Here is a 17,538-nt window from a genome sequence, read left to right as displayed (position 1 = left end):
GTGTTAAAGCAAATCAGTGTAGCAAACAGAGCAATAATTAATGTTTTATTCATGCACTTCTCTTGCTACTTCAATGCTTCAATGTTTGATTCAATCATTATTATTTATTTTTCAAATGTATTACTAGCCTGTGGAAAAAGCTTATTTTGATATTTACCTCAGAAGGCTGCACATAGAAAAGAGGCATTCCATTTTTATTTAAATTGTATTTGATATGCCGTTGATATTTTTTAATTATTATAATTATTATTTGAAACTCAATTTTGCATGTCACTATAAAGTTATATAAGCCTTGCTTGTTCAATATTCAAAGCAAAACTTGTTTGGGTCCCTATTAAAAGGTTAATTTTTTCAACCTTGGCCCGCGGCTTTGTTCAGTTTTAAATTTTGGCCCGCTCTGTATTTGAGTTTGACACCCCTGTTTTAGTGGGAACTAAATGCAATATCTGAAAGGGGTACACATTATTTACAAAGCAGGAATCCCACCCAGACATACAATAATAGTACACAGCTCATGAAAAACAATATGTTTTGTTATTGTCATCGTAAGTGGGCCAAAAATAATCTCATGGAAATGGCTGCTGTCATTTGGTTATGATAATAAAAAATTTAACTTGATATTTAGTCAGGTTTGGGACAGGTGTGCTGCTGGTGTTGCCCCAGTGCATGTGCACGTCAAACGTCGTTCACATGTGCTCCACTGAATGCTCAACGAGTTTTAGCGTTTGCTCACGCATATGGAAAATTAGAGGGAACAATAGGGAGAAGTTTTTATCTACACGATGAGTCGGGTGTGTCTTGACCTCCACGGCGGAGGCTTCGGCGAACCCCTGAGGCCAATTCTCCGAACCCCTGAGGTTCCATCGAACCCAGATAAAGAACCACTGTACTAAGGTTATGAAATTCTCTTCATTCTCTAGCGAGTGACTTTACAAATGATGCTACATATTAGCAGTAATGCTACTTTTTATAGCAACGCTTTCCCCCCACACTTGACAAATTACGGTTGTCTGTTCGACATATTCCCACTTGAAGCCGAACCACCGCCAAGACGATGGAAACCCTGCTGTTTTTATTGGGAATTAAGTCTTCCTTCATTTGTTACCAGATCCGCAGCATCTTTCTCTCGTACGGCAACGTTAGCAGCTAACGATAGCCGCTACCTCTCTGCCCTGCGAGGGCGTGTATGTGACATATAACGTGACAGTTTGTGACGTATGTACTGTAAGAATGTGCGCCTGCTTGTCTGCGAGAAGGAGAGACAGGAAAGGGCGAGGAGAGCCTGAAGTGTACGCCCGCAGCTAAAAGTCCTGCGCGAAAACGTATACTCAAATATTACGATAGTCATTTTCTATTTCGCACAGAGACAAACCCGTGATATATCGTGTATATCGATATATCGCCCAGCCCTACATTACAGTAAGTTTGCAGTCAACATAATGTACTGTGTGTACAGCAGTGTATTTTCAACCTTTTCTGACCCAAGGCTTATTTTTTCCATTGAAAAAATCCAAAGGCACAACATCAGCAGGAATCATTGGAAAATGAAACTCAGTAGCCGATATTGACGATATAAAGTAATTCTCGCAGTTGTTGGATATCAATTCAAACTAGAGATGTCCGATAATGGCTTTTTTGCCAATATCCGATATAGGGCTGGGCGATATACGCGATATATCGCGGGTTTGTCTCTGTGCGATATAGAAAATGACTATGTCGTGATATTCGAGTATACGTTCTCACGCAGTTGCTTTTAGCTGCTGGCATTACACTACAGGCTCTTCCCACTCCTTCTTGTGTCTCCTTCTACAGAGTGTTAGTGCAGCTTCTTACATACGTCACATACTCTCACGTCATACGTCACATACGTATACGCCCTCGCCCAGCAGAGAGGTAGCAGCATGGCTAACATTAGCTGTTTTGCTAGCGGAGTGTTGCGAGGGATAATACGAGAGAAAGAAAGTGCAAATCTGGTAACAAATGAAGGAAGATTTATTTCCCAAGAAAAACAGCACGGGGTCCATCGTCTGGCGGTGGTTCTGCTTCAAGCGGGAATATGTCGTATACACAACTTTTAATTTGTCAAGTGTGGGGCACAAGCGTTGCTACCAAAAGTAGCATTACTGCTAATGTGTATCATCGTTTGAAAAGTCACCTGCTAATAACTTTAATGAATACCGTTTAGGTAAATTGACTTAGTTGTGATTTCCTTCTCTGCATGAAAGTTTAAAATGAGCAAATATTAATGCAGTATGAACAAGAACGTTTTAATGTAGACACATAGAATCAACATACTGTTGTAATTATATGCATCAAGTGTTCATTCAAGGATAAGGCAAAATACCGAGCTATATACCGTATATCGCAATATGGCCTAAAAATATCGCGATATTAAAAGAAGGCCATATCACCCAGCCCTAATCCGATATTCCGATATTGTTACCAATTCCAATATCAACCGATACCGACATATACAGTCGCGGAATTAACACATTATTATGTCTAATTTTGTTGTGATGCCCCGCTGGATGCATTAAACAATGTAACAAGGTTTTCCAAAATAAATCAACTTAAGTCATGGAAAAAAATGCCAACATGGCACTGCCATATTTATTATTGAAGTCACAAAGAGCATAATTTTTTTTAACATGCCTCAAAAGCAGCTTGGAATTTGGGACATGCTCTCTCCCTGAGAGAGCATGAGGAGGTTGAGGTGGGCGGGGTTGAGTAGAGAGGGTGTAAATTGTAGCGTCCCGAAGATTTAGTGCTACAAGCGGTCTGGGTATTTATTCTGTTGTGTTTATGTTGTGTTATGGTGCGGATGTTCTCCCGAAATGTGTTTGTCATTCTTGTTTGGTGTGGGTTCACAGTGTGGCGCATATTTGTAACAGTGTTAAAAAATTTTATACGGCCAACCTCAGTGTAACCTGTATAGCTGTTGACCAACTATAACTTGCATTTACTTGTGTGTGTGAAAAGCTGTAGATATTATATGACTTGGCCGGCACGCAAAGGCAGTGCCTTTAAGGTTTATTGCACTCTGTACTTCTCCCTACATCCGTGTACACAGCGGCGTTTTAAAAAGTCATACATTTTTTTCTTCGAAATTGATCCCGATAATTTCCGATATTACATTTTAAAGCATTTATTGGCCGATAATATCGGCAGTCCAATATTATCGGACATCTCTAATTCAAACCATAACCAAGCATGCATCACTGTAGCTCTTGTCTCAAAGTACTGTCACGACCTGTCACATCACGCCATGACTTATTTGGAGTTTTTGGGTGTTTTCCTTTGGTAGTGTTTTGGTTCTTGTCTTGTGCTCCTATTTTGGTGGCTTTTCCTCTTTTGTTGGTATTTTCCTCAGTGTTGGCGCTAGGAATTTTTAAAATGGGGTCCCCGAGGACCCCATCATTACTTTATAATGAATTGATTAACGTAGACCTCGACTTAAACAAGTTGAAAAACGTATTCGGGTGTTACCATTTAGTGGTCAATTGTATGGAATATGTACTGTACTGTGCAAACTACTGATAAAAGTTTAAATAAATCAATCAACCAATCAATCCATCAATTGGGGTCCCACAGTAAATTTGTAACCGAAAACAAACGTATGTATGCGTTATTCTGTTATATCTCACATTCTATATTGGGTTTTGAAAAAGGGTTGTTATAAACGTTACTTAATTCATTAAAAAAATAATACAAAAGAAAACAATGTTTTTATCCATATGTAAATGTATTTAGTCATAAATATTCATCAACTTCAGATCTGTCCGTCAATTCTTTTTTTATGGTTTTTTTTTCTGTCTTTTTTGTCAAAGAAAACTATGTGTTTTTATGGCAAACACAAATTATGCTAAATCTTCCGCAAAAAATATTTTTCAAAGTGGAATATTAGATGTGAAGTAACCGGAGCCTTGAATAGGTCAATAATTCATAAAAACATTGATTTCGATTCAACTTTATGTTTTGAGGGCTTCACGGTGGAAGAGGGGTTAGTGCGTCTGCCTCACAATACAAAGGTCCTCCAGTCCTGGGTTCAATCCCAGGCTTGGGATCTTTCTGTGTGGAGTTTGCATGTTCTCCCCGTTAATGCGTGGGTTCCCTCCGGGTACTCTGATTTCCTCCCACTTCCAAAGACATGCACCTGGGGATAAGTTGATTAGCAACACTAAATTGGCCCCGGTGTGTGAATGTGAGTGAATGTTGTCTGTCTATCTGTGTTGGCCCTGTGATGAGGTAGCGACTTGTCCAGGGTGTACACCGCCTTCCGCCCGATTGTAGCTGAGATAGGCGCCAGCGCCCCCCGCAACCCCAAAAGAAAATGGATGGATGAATGGATTATGTTTTAAGCAATGACAGTTTTAAAGAAGAAAAAACAGCTTTGTTTTATTAGTCAACATCGCAACTTTTTGTACATGACATTTCACCCGTAAGCTTTTTTTATTCCACTTGTTATTTTTTTGTATATTTTATTAGTATTTTTAGAATTTGCCGTGGGTGGGCAAATTGCCTCCGGGCCACACTTTTGACACCCCTGCTATCGATAAATCTGATAAGTCTAATGATAAAAAGCAGAGCCTGGCGACGCGTGCGCATTTATCATAATGCAGTGTCAGCATCTCTGCTTCAGTAAACAATGGCGGTGATGATGTCACTGTCAGCGATGCGAGCGACACTTGCTAACATTGACAGCCACTTCTCCAAGAGACTCCTTTTGATCACTCATTGCACATTAACACTTCACAACGCACACATTTGCCCCGTTTGTTGACCTGCAAAGTATGTTTTAGAGGTGGAGGAGTCTGGTCTGGGGCTGGTTAGCTTGAAGCTAACAGCTAGCCTGTCTCCACCTGCGCGCTGGCTCCACATTGTCAGCGCGCAGGTGTGTCCTCGCTCTCCTGGCCAGAAACAGAGAGAGCCGTGCCCGCCCTGGAGTGACGGTGTGATAAGAGCGCTTCGTCTCAATAAACAAAACAAAGCAAAGATAATCTATAAAAAAAACACAAACAAGCAAACTGGAATTTTGACCTGGAGAAGGGGGGATCGGTGAAAACAAAAAAAACAAAACTCAGCGTCCTGGGGACGCACAGACTTCTGGAAATGCGCGTCCTTTCTGATTTCAATGCGTAAAAAGACACAAAAAGTGCGCTAACGCCAACACTGTTCATGTAACAGTTTCATGTCTCCCTTGAACGCTGTTCCCCACACCTGTTTGTTTTCGCAATCAAGACTATTTAAGTGCGGACGCTATCCTTCTTTGTGGGGACGTTGTTGATAGTCATGTCATGTACGGATCTACTTTGTGGACGCCGTCTGCTCCGCACGCTGTAAGTCTTTGCTGTCGTCAAGCATTCTGTTTTTGTTTTCATTTACAGCCAGTTCAGTTTTAGTTTCGTTTTGCATAGCCTTTCTTAAGCTTTAATGCCATTTCTTAGCGGCTCTTGCCTTTTATTTATTTTTGGTTTAAGTGTTTGATACCTTTTTACACACACGGTGCCTACCGCATATTGTGATCATGAGAAACCATGTCCCGACATCTACAAAGCAATTAGCTACCTACTGCCACCTACTGATATGGAAGAGTATTACACGGTTACTCGGCCGAGCTTTAGACAGTACAGACACCAAACAACGGCACATTTGCGGATTACAATTACTGGTTTGCAAAAAATATTTTTAACCCAATTAGGTGAAATTACATAATCTCCTACGGCACACCAGATTGTATCTTACGGCACACTAGTGTGCTGCGGCACAGTGGTTGAAAAACACTGCTGTATTGATTGATTGATTGATTGATTGATTCTTTTATTAGTTGTTTGCACAGTACAGTACATATTGACCACTAAATGGTAACACCCGAATAAGTTTTTCAACTTGTTTAAGTCGGGGTCCACGTTAATCAATTCATGGTATATGAATGAGTACTCAGAGAAAATACTACAGTTGCTGGTAAAAACAATACACATCTAAATTGCGACTCTTGTTCATTATTAAATCGATTTTCAAATATGTATTCATCATATATTGATTTTTTTTACGAATTAATTAGAAAAATATGTTTTTTAGTCCTGCGTGCATGCTGCATGTGCAACCGGTGGTCTTTTCCTCTGCGTTGTGTAGAATTGAATGAACACGGCTGACACCATGGGTTGCTGCTCAGCTGCACTTTACTGACAATACAGAGGTTACAAATGTTGTCCAAATGTTTCTGCCATTATCGAGCCCCTCTCGCGTAATCGTGGACGGTTAAATAAAAACATACCTGACAATACAGAGATTACAAACGTTGTCAATATGTTTCTGCCATCGTCGAGGCCTTACACAAATATAATATTACAAAACAAGAAACAGTGAACTTTTAGTTTTTAATGAAACAACAAATGCACTTTACTGTCGTTTCATGGACGCCTACCTCTCCCGTTATCGTGGACAAAAGGGGAGTAGGAAGGCGTGTCCAACGGATAATAAAGAGACGAGTGTCACAGCAATTATTGCAGTAGTAGGGACAACGAGACAAAACATCGAAGAACCTTCAGGTATATACATGTAACTTACACATTTTGTGTAATTCTAACATTAATAAAACATTATAAAATACATTATTTACATGACATAATTGACCCCATTACACTTGTATTTGTCATATGCCAGCAGTAGGGGTGCAACATTTGTTTAAACACAATTTTGTTTGCGGATACAATTCAGGGATGATGGGATTTTCTTTTAGAATAATACGATCCGAAATGATTCAGTACGTTAAAATCAATTTAGCAAACTTTTTAGAGAAAAAAAATCAAGCAGTGTGATTGTGGAATACATACTGAATACTGGACACTGCAGGTTAAGTTTCTTATATACCTGTTATATCCTGTAAGGGAATTGTGTGGGAATGAATTATGGATACAAACAAACATCTTATTTGAACTAGATGAGGCAATTCCTGAAGGATTGTGTGAATACTCCAATGCTGAGGTTGAACTGAAATCCTGGATTTTTTTTGGAATTGTTGAAGTGGAGCACACAATTGCTAGAAGAAGTGGAATATTTTGAAGTTGGAACAGTTTGAATCAGATGAAAAATGTGGGAATTGTGGAACTTTGAAGAATGTCCCATTGATTTAATGAGAATTTCCTCAAAATGTGTGAATTTCCGGAAAAGCTGGAAAAAAAAAAAAAAAAAAGGTAAACAACTTGAATGGTCTGAATGAGTTGAAATGGTTGGTGTTGGAATTTTTCAAATCGATCATTAAATGTTGAAGTAGTAACATGTTGAATAGAGAAATGTTATTTCGGAATTCCTGGAATTTCAGGAAAATGGGGAATTTTCCCAGTTAAAAAAAAATCTTAGTTTTTTTGTCCTAATTAAGAGAAATGTTTTGACGGTGGAACGGTTGAAGTGGGTTGAAAAATGTGGGAGAAATAGTCAGAAAAAATGGTGGGAATAGGGCTTTCGAAAGTTAAAGTACCACTGATAGTCACAGGTCACAAAACCATAGTAAAAAAAAAAAACAGGAATTCTGGAAAATCCTGCAATATTTTTGAACTTGGAAAAAGGGTAGTTTGAATTTCCAAAATGGTGGAATTTATTGAAGGTGGAATGGTTTGAATTGGTTGAAAAATGTGGAAATGGTTGAAGTTTGAAAAATGGCCAATTAATTTTGAATGGGAAAAATGTCTCGGAAAACCTGGAATCCATCAGAGTTTAGCACTTAATCCAACTTTGTATTGGCCCATCTTGACTAAACAGTCCCATGTAAAATGTTGTGAACCGATTAACACAATAGTATTTATTTCATAAACATCAGAGCAGGCGAATGGCATGAGGCGAGAAGGAATGACACACAAGGCTGGAGGCTGCAGTCTTGCACAGCCTGAAGCAGACTGGGGGAGGAGCTCCTCTCCATCTGGCTGAGAGCTTGACTTAATGCCCAAAAAAAGTGCATTCACCACACTGTGATGTCACAATGTATCCACTGTCAAGGGCATCCAAAACTGTGCGCAAGCTCACGGCCAAATGCATGAACCTTATGATTCGATGCATTGTTCCAACATGGGTATCTAAGTCCAGCATTGTAATTTTTATCATTTAGAAAATCACAAAACTCATCATAGGTCCTCTCTAAACCAACAATTTAGACATGTCTTTGGGTTTTCACCTTGTCCTGTTAGCCTAACTTACCTCATCTACAAATGTGGAATACTCCACAATGAACCACTGGAAGTTGCATCATTCCGAGCCCCTGCCATGGACAAAAGTTCACACATTTATTTTTCTGTATATTACGACTTGGTAGGTTCGGATTTTAACACAGTCCTGTTACCTGTAAATGTTGTTTGTCTTAAAAGAAAAGAAAAAAAAACGTACTGTAATGTGCTAAGTGTGCTCCATACACTACTTTATAATATGTTAAAAACGCACTCCTGTTCCTCTCAGTCTTGTTGGTCGAATTAGTCATCTTCGGTTTAGGAATTTTGTCAAAATTAAAAAATAAGTTGTATGACATGGGCCCAAACACATTTTATGTATCCATCCATCCATCTTCTACCGCTTATTCCCTTTGGGGTCGCGGGGGGCGCTGGTGCCTATCTCAGCTACAATCGGGCAGAAGGCAGCGTACACCCTGGACAAGTCGCCACCTCATCTCAGACATTTTATGTAGATCAACATTTTTATTATCAGATTTGAATTTGAAAACATTTCAAGAGATTACACTTCCATCCATCCATCCAATTTTCTACCGCTTATTCCCTTTCGGGGTCGCGGGGGGCGCTGGCGCCTATCTCAGCTACAATCGGGCGGAAGGCAGGGTACACCCTGGACAAGTCGCCACCTCATCGCAGGGCCAACACAGATAGACAGACAACATTCACACTCACATTCACACACTAGGGCCAATTTAGTGTTGCCAATTAACCTATCCCCAGGTGCATGTCATTGGAAGTGGGAGGAAGCCGGAGTACCCGGAGGGAACCCACGCATGCACGGGGAGAACATGCAAACTCCACACAGAAAGATCCCGTGCCTGGATTTGAACCCAGAACTGCAGGAACTTCGTATTGTGAGGCAGACGCACTAACCGAGATTACACTTCTTCAACAAATAAAGACAATATTACATTAGTTCAAATATTTAAAATCATGTCATTATGTCTTAAATGTGGGGTTTCAAACTGTAACTGTGAGTTATAGATCAGAGGTAACTTCTCTTCAAATTGTACCTTCTTTATCCACAACTGATGTATAACTCTCTTGAAATGTGTAACATATTACTGTAAAGGTTTTGTAGAGTTTAGAAACTATTTTTGGTATGAAATGTGAATAAATTCAAATGAAGTAACGTGGAAGAAAACTGCAAAGATGGAGACTTCATAAAATTTGTCAAGATGCTATTTAGGAGATTATGATTTGTGCACCGTATGTTCTTAGAGAATTAGCCCCACCCTTACCAAATTGATGGTCTGGTAGAAGTTTTTGGTTTTAGAAATGCTCTTATTCTGAGAACTGGCAACCCTAATATACTTTAATTCTATCTGGTCAGCCTAAATCAATAATATACTTGCATTTATTTTATCAACCGTGGTCACAATAACAGGTTTTTGAAATGAGAAACAATGCTGTGGAGTGAGGAGAGGGGAGGGGAAAAAAAGCAGGATTATCTCTTGGATTGTGAGACCCTGCAGGATTAAAGCCGTGTTGCTGGTGTTTAGTAGGACTAGGACACAGATGGGAGGGAGGAGGGAGAGCAGACAGAAGTGGGATGATCAAAAAAAAGAGAGGAAGACTAAACAGTATGATGGACAGGAAGGGTAGCAGCCTTTGATTGAATGCTAAATGCACTTCTCAATTTGGCCGATGCAAGTGGACTAAAACAACGAAAATTAAAAATAATGTCTTTCTTGTTTGTTTTTATGTAGATCCTCGGCAATCGGTATTGGGTTCTGGATCAGCATTTGTGGCATCTATACACAAGTTAGTTGGAGATTACTTCTGCATGTGTTGTTTGCTAACAGGATAACTGCAATACAATTGCGCAGTTCTGTTGTAATTTGTAAGCAACCGTAATATCTCGGCAAAACATTTCCGATTGCTCAATGTCATCCAAAGTCTGCTGTTTTGGTCACTCGTCACCCTGCCAATCAGAATCAGAATCAGACATACTTATTAATCCCCGAGGGGAAATAAAACTTTTCAGCACAATCCCATTCAAAATCAGACAAACATTACAGGGAGACAGAACATGATCGCTGACGGGTCTGCGAACTTCCGGCGCCCCTTACAAAAAAGGTGAGATACAGGTAAACAAGTAGGGGGAATGGGAGAAACAAATAAAAGATTAAAATAAAAAAATAAAAATTGGTCCAAGCCTGGGCCCCTGGAGAGGGGGTCCAGACTGAGGCCGAGAGAAAAAAAACAACTCATAGCAATAGCACACATCCCTCTTACATGTGTGTAAGAGGGAAACATCAAAGAAGACAAAGGACATGAAATACATTAAGTAGTAGAGCTGATGCAACCAGCCACTTCTACATACAGCTATGAATAAAAAGTAAAAGAAACATATATATGGTGGCCTCTGCGGTGTTCCACGCCGTCGTCTGCTGGGGTGGAGAGAGCATGGCCAGAGACAGGAGCAGACCCAACAAAGTAACCTAGAGAGCCGACTCCACTCTTAGCCGCCAACCAACTCTCGGCCAGTGTCCAGTCCGCATGGATGAGCGAGGATACGTCCAAGAAGACTGAGGTGTCCGAAACCTGCTCATTCAGCCAAGACACTGTGAAGCTTGTCCATTCCGGCGCTCAGTGCCAGCTCCGCAGTCCTGTGTCTTCATCCACATCTCCTCCAGTCTCTCCAAACTGACTCTGGTGTGGCAGAGACCCAGCAGCTGGTCTCCGTGGCCAAAAGGCTCCCGGGAGGCAGATCCAGAAGTCCACAAAAAAGCACCGCAGAGGTCACGGAAGTTCAACCCCTTGTAACACAGTCCCATAGGGTCCTGGACCAAAAGGCAAAAAAAAAAATATATATATATATATATATACATATATATACATAATAAGACATGAAAACATGAGGGAAACACAAAAGGATGACACAAGAGCACAGAGCTCCTGCGAACAGCAGCCACTACAGCGGCGCCATCTTGGGGAAATTGTAGTGTGGAGGCTAAAATAAATTAGATTGCATGTACCAAATAACTCAGGCAGTTAGCAGGTAGCAGGGAAGACACTGTTATCATTCAGGACCCCACACACCCTATGCACCCATTATTCAAGCTGATACAATTAGACCACCGTTTTAAAGTCCTGTTTTCCTGAAAGGAGATACCATAGATGAGGGGTGATACGGCCCACCCGCGAGATGAGTTTGCTAAGTATAAAAATTAACCTGAAATTTTTGAATGAGAGAAACTGCTGTTCTAAATGTGTCGGACTAGATGTCGCAATAGCAGTTCTTTGTATCTTTGCGGATGATGCTAGTTACATATGTAAAAAAATAAACTACGTGATGTTAGTGCACCAGTCGAGGAAACTGATACAACTACATAAATAACATCCTGTAATTTGATTTTGATATCATTTTTTTATCTTCATAGATTGAAATTTAACAGCAACATTATCACATAATTTATCACAGAATTTATTCAGAAAGTATAAATAAAGGTAGAATACTATTAACCGCAACATGTAAGTGTAAAAAAACCCACAACAACATTATGAGCTGTACAATTACAAAATGTGCTTGTTCTATTTTTAAACAAAGAAAACAATCTGAAGTTGTCTTTATTTTTAAGTTATCGTGCCGTGATTTTACCAGTCCGTCCCACTTGGAAGTAGATTTTTCTCCGCTTGGCCCCCGATCTAAAATTAGTTTCACACCCCTGCCGTAGATAATACATCTTTAATTTCCATTGCCATCATCACTTTAAACAAAAATAAATTATAAATAGGGCTTCACGGTGGCAGAGGAGTTAGTGCGTCTGCCTCACAATACGAAGGTCCTGCAGTCCTGGGTTCAATCCCAGGCTCGGGATCTTTCTGTGTGGAGTTTGCATGTTTTCCCCGTGAATGCGTGGGTTCCCTCCGGGTACTCCGGCTTCCTCCCACTTCCAAAGACATGCACCTGGGGATAGGTTGATTGGTAACACTAAATGGTCCCTAGAGTGTGAATGTGAGTGTGAATGTTGTCTGTCTATCTGTGTTGGCCGTGCCCCCCCGCGACCCCAAAAAGGGAATAAGTGATAGAAAATGGATAGATGGAAATTATAAATATCATGATCGCCACCGATCAGTGTTGGACGATTTTCGTGAAAACGTGTGTGAACGGTTACTACTAATTAATGCTTTTCAACAGTGATCCCGCATCAACCAGTGGCGATCAATGCACATCACAGGTAACTGTGTATCTCCGTGCACAGTGTAGAGATGCTCCCATTAATTAATAATAGTCAGCCCATTGTCACAAATAAAAGGCTTTTCTAAGAATCTAAAGTATTAGAGTCATTTATGATTATCACTAGAGGACGAGCCTGAACATGTTTACACAACGCTAGAGCCGCTAAAATAGCTTTAAACTATACAAAAAATAAGTCCTTCAAGAAGTTTAGATTTTTGTTTTCCTCAAATTGTCGTTTTTGTTAATGTTTACAAAGTTAGGGAATAATTCTCTGGACATAGGAGGACTTTGTGGGCAAAAATCAAATGATTCATATGAGGAACAGATAGTTTTTTGTTTTGTTTTTTAAGTTATTGTGTACTATTGACTTTGTTTTTCTCAAACAATTGTTTGTAACAAGAGCTAATGAGGAATTAGTATAAATATTGTGTTGATATTGTTAAACCGTCACCAGCACTCACCATAAATACATTAAAACATTTACAGTTAATACATGTGATTGGTATCAATATCGGCCGATCACACTCATGAAGATTGGAATTGGCAGCATAAAACCCTAATCACTGCTGCATTAGTAACATAAATCAGATTTGCTTCATTAGTCATTACATTCACTAACTGGAAGCTTCCACTCACATTTTGCAAAACCACCATGTTTGATTTGGAAATTGACCAAACTGTTCTATTTGCAGAAATCCTCCAACTGTACCTCAAACTACAAATAAATTGATCAAGGATCCAAGTCAGAGGGTCCGGAACTTGACTTTCCTTGTCCAGCAAATCAAGACATATTATCTGGTGAGTTATCCTGCATCCCTCCAAGCTACATGCTGCTAAGCCCTCGCTCAACATCGGATTATGTTATTGGAACATTTGCTTTGCATTTTTTATTTCACCTCAACTTTGCAAATGTAGGCACGCACGGGCTGGATCGCAAATACACAAACCCGTTTTTTTGGTCACACTCGTGCCGCTGCTGATCATCTAGCTCTGTCTTAAAGGCCTACTGAAAGCCACTACTACCCACCACGGAGTCTGATAGTTTATATATCAATGATGAAATATTAACATTGCAACACATGCCAATACGGCCTTTTTAGTTTACTAAATTGCAATTTTAAATTTCCCAAGAGTTTCTTCTTGAAAACGTCGTGTAATGAACACGTGTACGCGTGACGTCACGGACGGTTAGGAAATATGAGCGCTGCACACACACACAGCTAAAAGTTGTCTGCTTTAACCCAATAATTACACAGTATTTTGGAGATCTTTGTTGCTGAATCTTTTGCAATTGGTTAAATTAATATTGGAGAAGTCAAAGTACAAAGATGGAGTTGAGAAGCTGTAGCCTTTAGCCACTCAAACACACGGTGATTCCTTGTTTAAAATTCCCGGAGGTGAAACTCTACTATGGATCACAGCGGTCAAGCAAACACGGATCCCGACCGAATGTCAACCAGCAGGTTTCGGTGAGAAAATTGTGGTAAAAAGTCGCTTCTTACCGGAGATCAGCTGAGCTTGCGCCATCCATAGAGCTGCCGTCGACTTCCCTGAGGCATTGGCGTCAAGACACCCGTGGACACACACCTCCGACTATCATGTACAGTTAAACTCACTAAAACACTAGCAATACAATAGAAAAATAAGGGATTTCCCAGAATTATCCTAGTAAATGTGTCTAAAAACATCTGAAACCGTCCCAATGCAATCGCGTTTTTTTTTTTAACTTGTTTTTTTTCTTCTTTTTTTTTCAAGTCCGTCGCTATCAATATCCTCAAACAAGAATCTTTCATCCTCGCTCAAATTAATGGGGGAATTGTCGTTTTCTCGGTCCGAATAGCTCTTGTTGTTTAGGGCCCAATTAAAAACAATGTGAGGAGCCCCCACACTTGTGACGTCATCGTCTGCGACTTCTGGTAAAGGTAGGGCTTTTCTGTTAGCGACCAAAAGTTGCGAACTTTATCGTGGATGTTCTCTACTAAATCCTTTCAGCAAAAATATGGCAATCCATCCATCCATCCATCCATCCATTTTCTACCGCTTATTCCCTTTTGGGGTGGCGGGGGGCGCTGGCGCCTATCTCAGCTACAATCGGGCGGAAGGCAGGGTACACCCTGGACAAGTCGCCACCTCATCGCAGGGCTCGCGAAATAATCAAGTATGACACATAGAATGGACCTGCTATCCCCGTTTAAATAAGAACATCTCATTTCAGTAGGCCTTTAAGACACATGCCCTAAATATCAGACATCTTATCGTCTGCTGGAGTTGGAGTGCAGCAGTACAGCTGGAGTCAAGAGTTTTAAAAGGGCACATTTTAAACACACATCACTGCTGAAGAGGCTTGGATTTTCCTCTTCTGTCAAATTAATTAACTGCAGTTTGAGATAAGCTGTTTTGTGCTAAGATCCAATAAGATTACAAGAAAGTCATTTCAAGGAGGATGTGGTGTTTCAATTCTGGAAATAATCAAGATGCAGAAAGGATTTTTCCAGCTTTATCCTTGTACAAAAAAAACTGCATGTTGACTTAACGATTTGGCTAATTCAAACTCACACTTGAAAAAGGCAAATTCCAATGTCTCTAATCATTTTAAAGGAAACAATTGCAGTCATACCTGTAGTTAGTATATTGTAAACATCAGTGGCGGGCCGTTCATTTCCCACCTAGGCCTTCAGTGATCTCCAACTTCAATGATTACCTCTCAAAAACCATTATTTGTCCCCACATGACCATTGCTGGAGAAATACTATACAGAAACACATTTACACCCTACTATGCATTGAAATCACACCAACAGTGTACAAAATGGGTTATTTTCAGGCGCATTTAAAAATCAATAAACTCGCATCAGCAATTAAAACATATCTTATGTGGTACTGTCAACATTAAAATGGCAAAAAACATATTAAATGTGAAAAAATTAAATATTTGAACTCACAATTTATAGGACCTAATCTACACCGTATAAGCCAGTGGTACCCCTCGTCAGCTTATTCAAGTGGAAATGGCGAGCAATTTCCACATTTCATCGCCAGTGCAGCTGAGCCAGCTTCCGGGGTTGGTCAACATCATCTCACAAGATGTACTTTTTCTTTAAATATCCTTTTTGAAAAGGGCCTTGCAAATATATATCTGCCACCTAATCAACATTTTGTTCTCCTTGTCTGCTATCCCGGTCTCCCTGTGGCGCAACACTTCCTGCTTCCTGCTAAATCAAAACTTGTGATTGGATACTCACTTTGGAATGACAACTGAGTATCCAATCACAGACAAATAGATAGTATTTAAGTATAAAGAGTATCCAATCACATGTCGTTAACATCAGGCTACTTAGATACGCTACTGTCAACAACTTTTTATCTGATTGACTATCACAACTGTCTATCAACTCTACATGTTCTCAAATTCATCCGCTAATGGTCCCGATGAGTATCCATTCATAGGACGCGTAAATATCTTGTTCAACGTGAGGCCATCTAGAAGGCCTTACTGACAAAAACTTGTGATCTGATTGGCTATCGCAACTGTCCGTCAACTGTATGTCCCCATTCACTTAGAGTGCACGGACGCCCGCATTGTTAATTCTGAAGGCCTCCAGCAGATTTGGTATAGCATGGCAACATAAGATAGCTGAGTTCTTATTGGATACAAACTAATACTAAACACAACAGCACTGAAAGGAGCATAATATGACATGAAGAAAATATTAATATTTTTAGATATTTAGGGAAAGTAAAATAAAAAATACTTTTATCTTTCGTTTTAATCATGATTTTTGGTTACGTTAGGCCAGCAGAGAAGGCCTTGCTGGCCCTGACGGCATACCACTGGTAAACATAGATACATATATGTTTTAGTACCTTAAAATAATATTTTCAATCAGATTAATCCAACTTTTGATTTGTGATTGGTCATGATTAATCACAGTTAATTACTTGCTTGCATTGATACGAGTTAACTTTAAAGAAATACCCCAATATTTTGCTGTAAATGCAATTTTATTGTCAGAATTTCATACATAAAACATTAAAAATCTTTTACTGATTATATGTAGTTTTATTTGCTCAAAACTTGGAAAGGTTTTATATAAAGTACCATTTGGGTGTATTTTGAAGCGAAATTTGTGTCAACACTCCAGTCGGAGTCTCCCCACTCATCTTTGCCCTGGCGTACAACAATGAGGTATCTAATAGTATAAAAAATTCATATCATGGTTCTCCTGACCAAAATGATCAGTTATCAATATTATCTTTGTATTGTTAAATGTGCCCAAAAAGTACTTATGCACATACTGAAATCTTTTGACAAGGTTATATACATATATATTTTTTTAAATAACTAAAAGAAATAGACACAATGGTAGGAAACCCACTGTTTTGCATGTTTTGTGTTTCTTTTGCTTCACTGATAGTTTATTAGTCTTATAGTTTTCTGTTTTTAATAGGTAAGCTTTTATTGGTTTAAATGTGGGTTTGCACTGTAGCACATTAAGATTTATTAATATGAAAGTGTGTAACAAGTAAAATGTATTATTATAAATTATTATTTCTGTTTATTGTTTCTGGCCAATTTTGTGGCGTCCTGCATGTTAAGCGGGCCTTCAATGTATCATACTAACAACACTGTGGTCTCGTATATATGAACGATCACTCTGACGAGAGAGCACTGCTTGTAGGTTCAATGTGCACAATTTAATATCTTAGTTGCTCAGACAGCAATGTATTTATATAAGATTGGGTTATGTCTTTTCTTAGCGGTAAATTATGTTAATGTCTCTTGTTTTCATGTTAGCATTCAAGCGATCATTTTTTGTATTAATGACATGGGTTAACACATTCAATTTCATAGCCCTAATTTGGTTGAATGTTTTTTGTTTTTCTTTCTAAACTGCCACTATTCTTCCAATTCATGTTAATTGGGGGTGGGGGGAAATCAACTTATATGCATCAGCAGAGATGCATTAACTCTTTATTGGCTGAAACATTTTAGTCATTTAAAAAAAAGAAAAGAAAAAGACTATTGGGAAAAATTATTATGATGTATAAAGTGTGAGGAAGGGCAGCAGTTTAAGAAAATGAAAGAAAACCCCCTTTTTTATATCCGCTATGTGAACTTTGTATTTTCACTTTGACA

The 17,538-nt window shown here is 39.3% G+C and overlaps 1 protein-coding gene across 8 annotated transcripts in view; it reads left to right on the top strand.

Moving 5' to 3' along the window:
* LOC133538994 (girdin-like) overlaps positions 1-17,538 on the top strand; it is a 73,718-nt gene that overhangs the window by 3,638 nt on the left and 52,542 nt on the right. For all 8 annotated transcript variants that reach the window (XM_061880974.1, XM_061880976.1, XM_061880973.1 and 5 more), the window contains exon 3: positions 13,095-13,200. In XM_061880974.1, the coding sequence (XP_061736958.1) occupies positions 13,095-13,200 (106 nt within the window). The remainder of the gene's footprint in view (positions 1-13,094; positions 13,201-17,538) is intronic.

Source organism: Nerophis ophidion, linkage group LG20, assembly GCF_033978795.1.
Source record: "Nerophis ophidion isolate RoL-2023_Sa linkage group LG20, RoL_Noph_v1.0, whole genome shotgun sequence".
Classification (NCBI taxonomy): Eukaryota; Metazoa; Chordata; class Actinopteri; order Syngnathiformes; family Syngnathidae; genus Nerophis; species Nerophis ophidion.
Note: the sequence above shows the minus strand (reverse complement) of the source record. Positions and strands in the feature narration are given on the sequence as shown.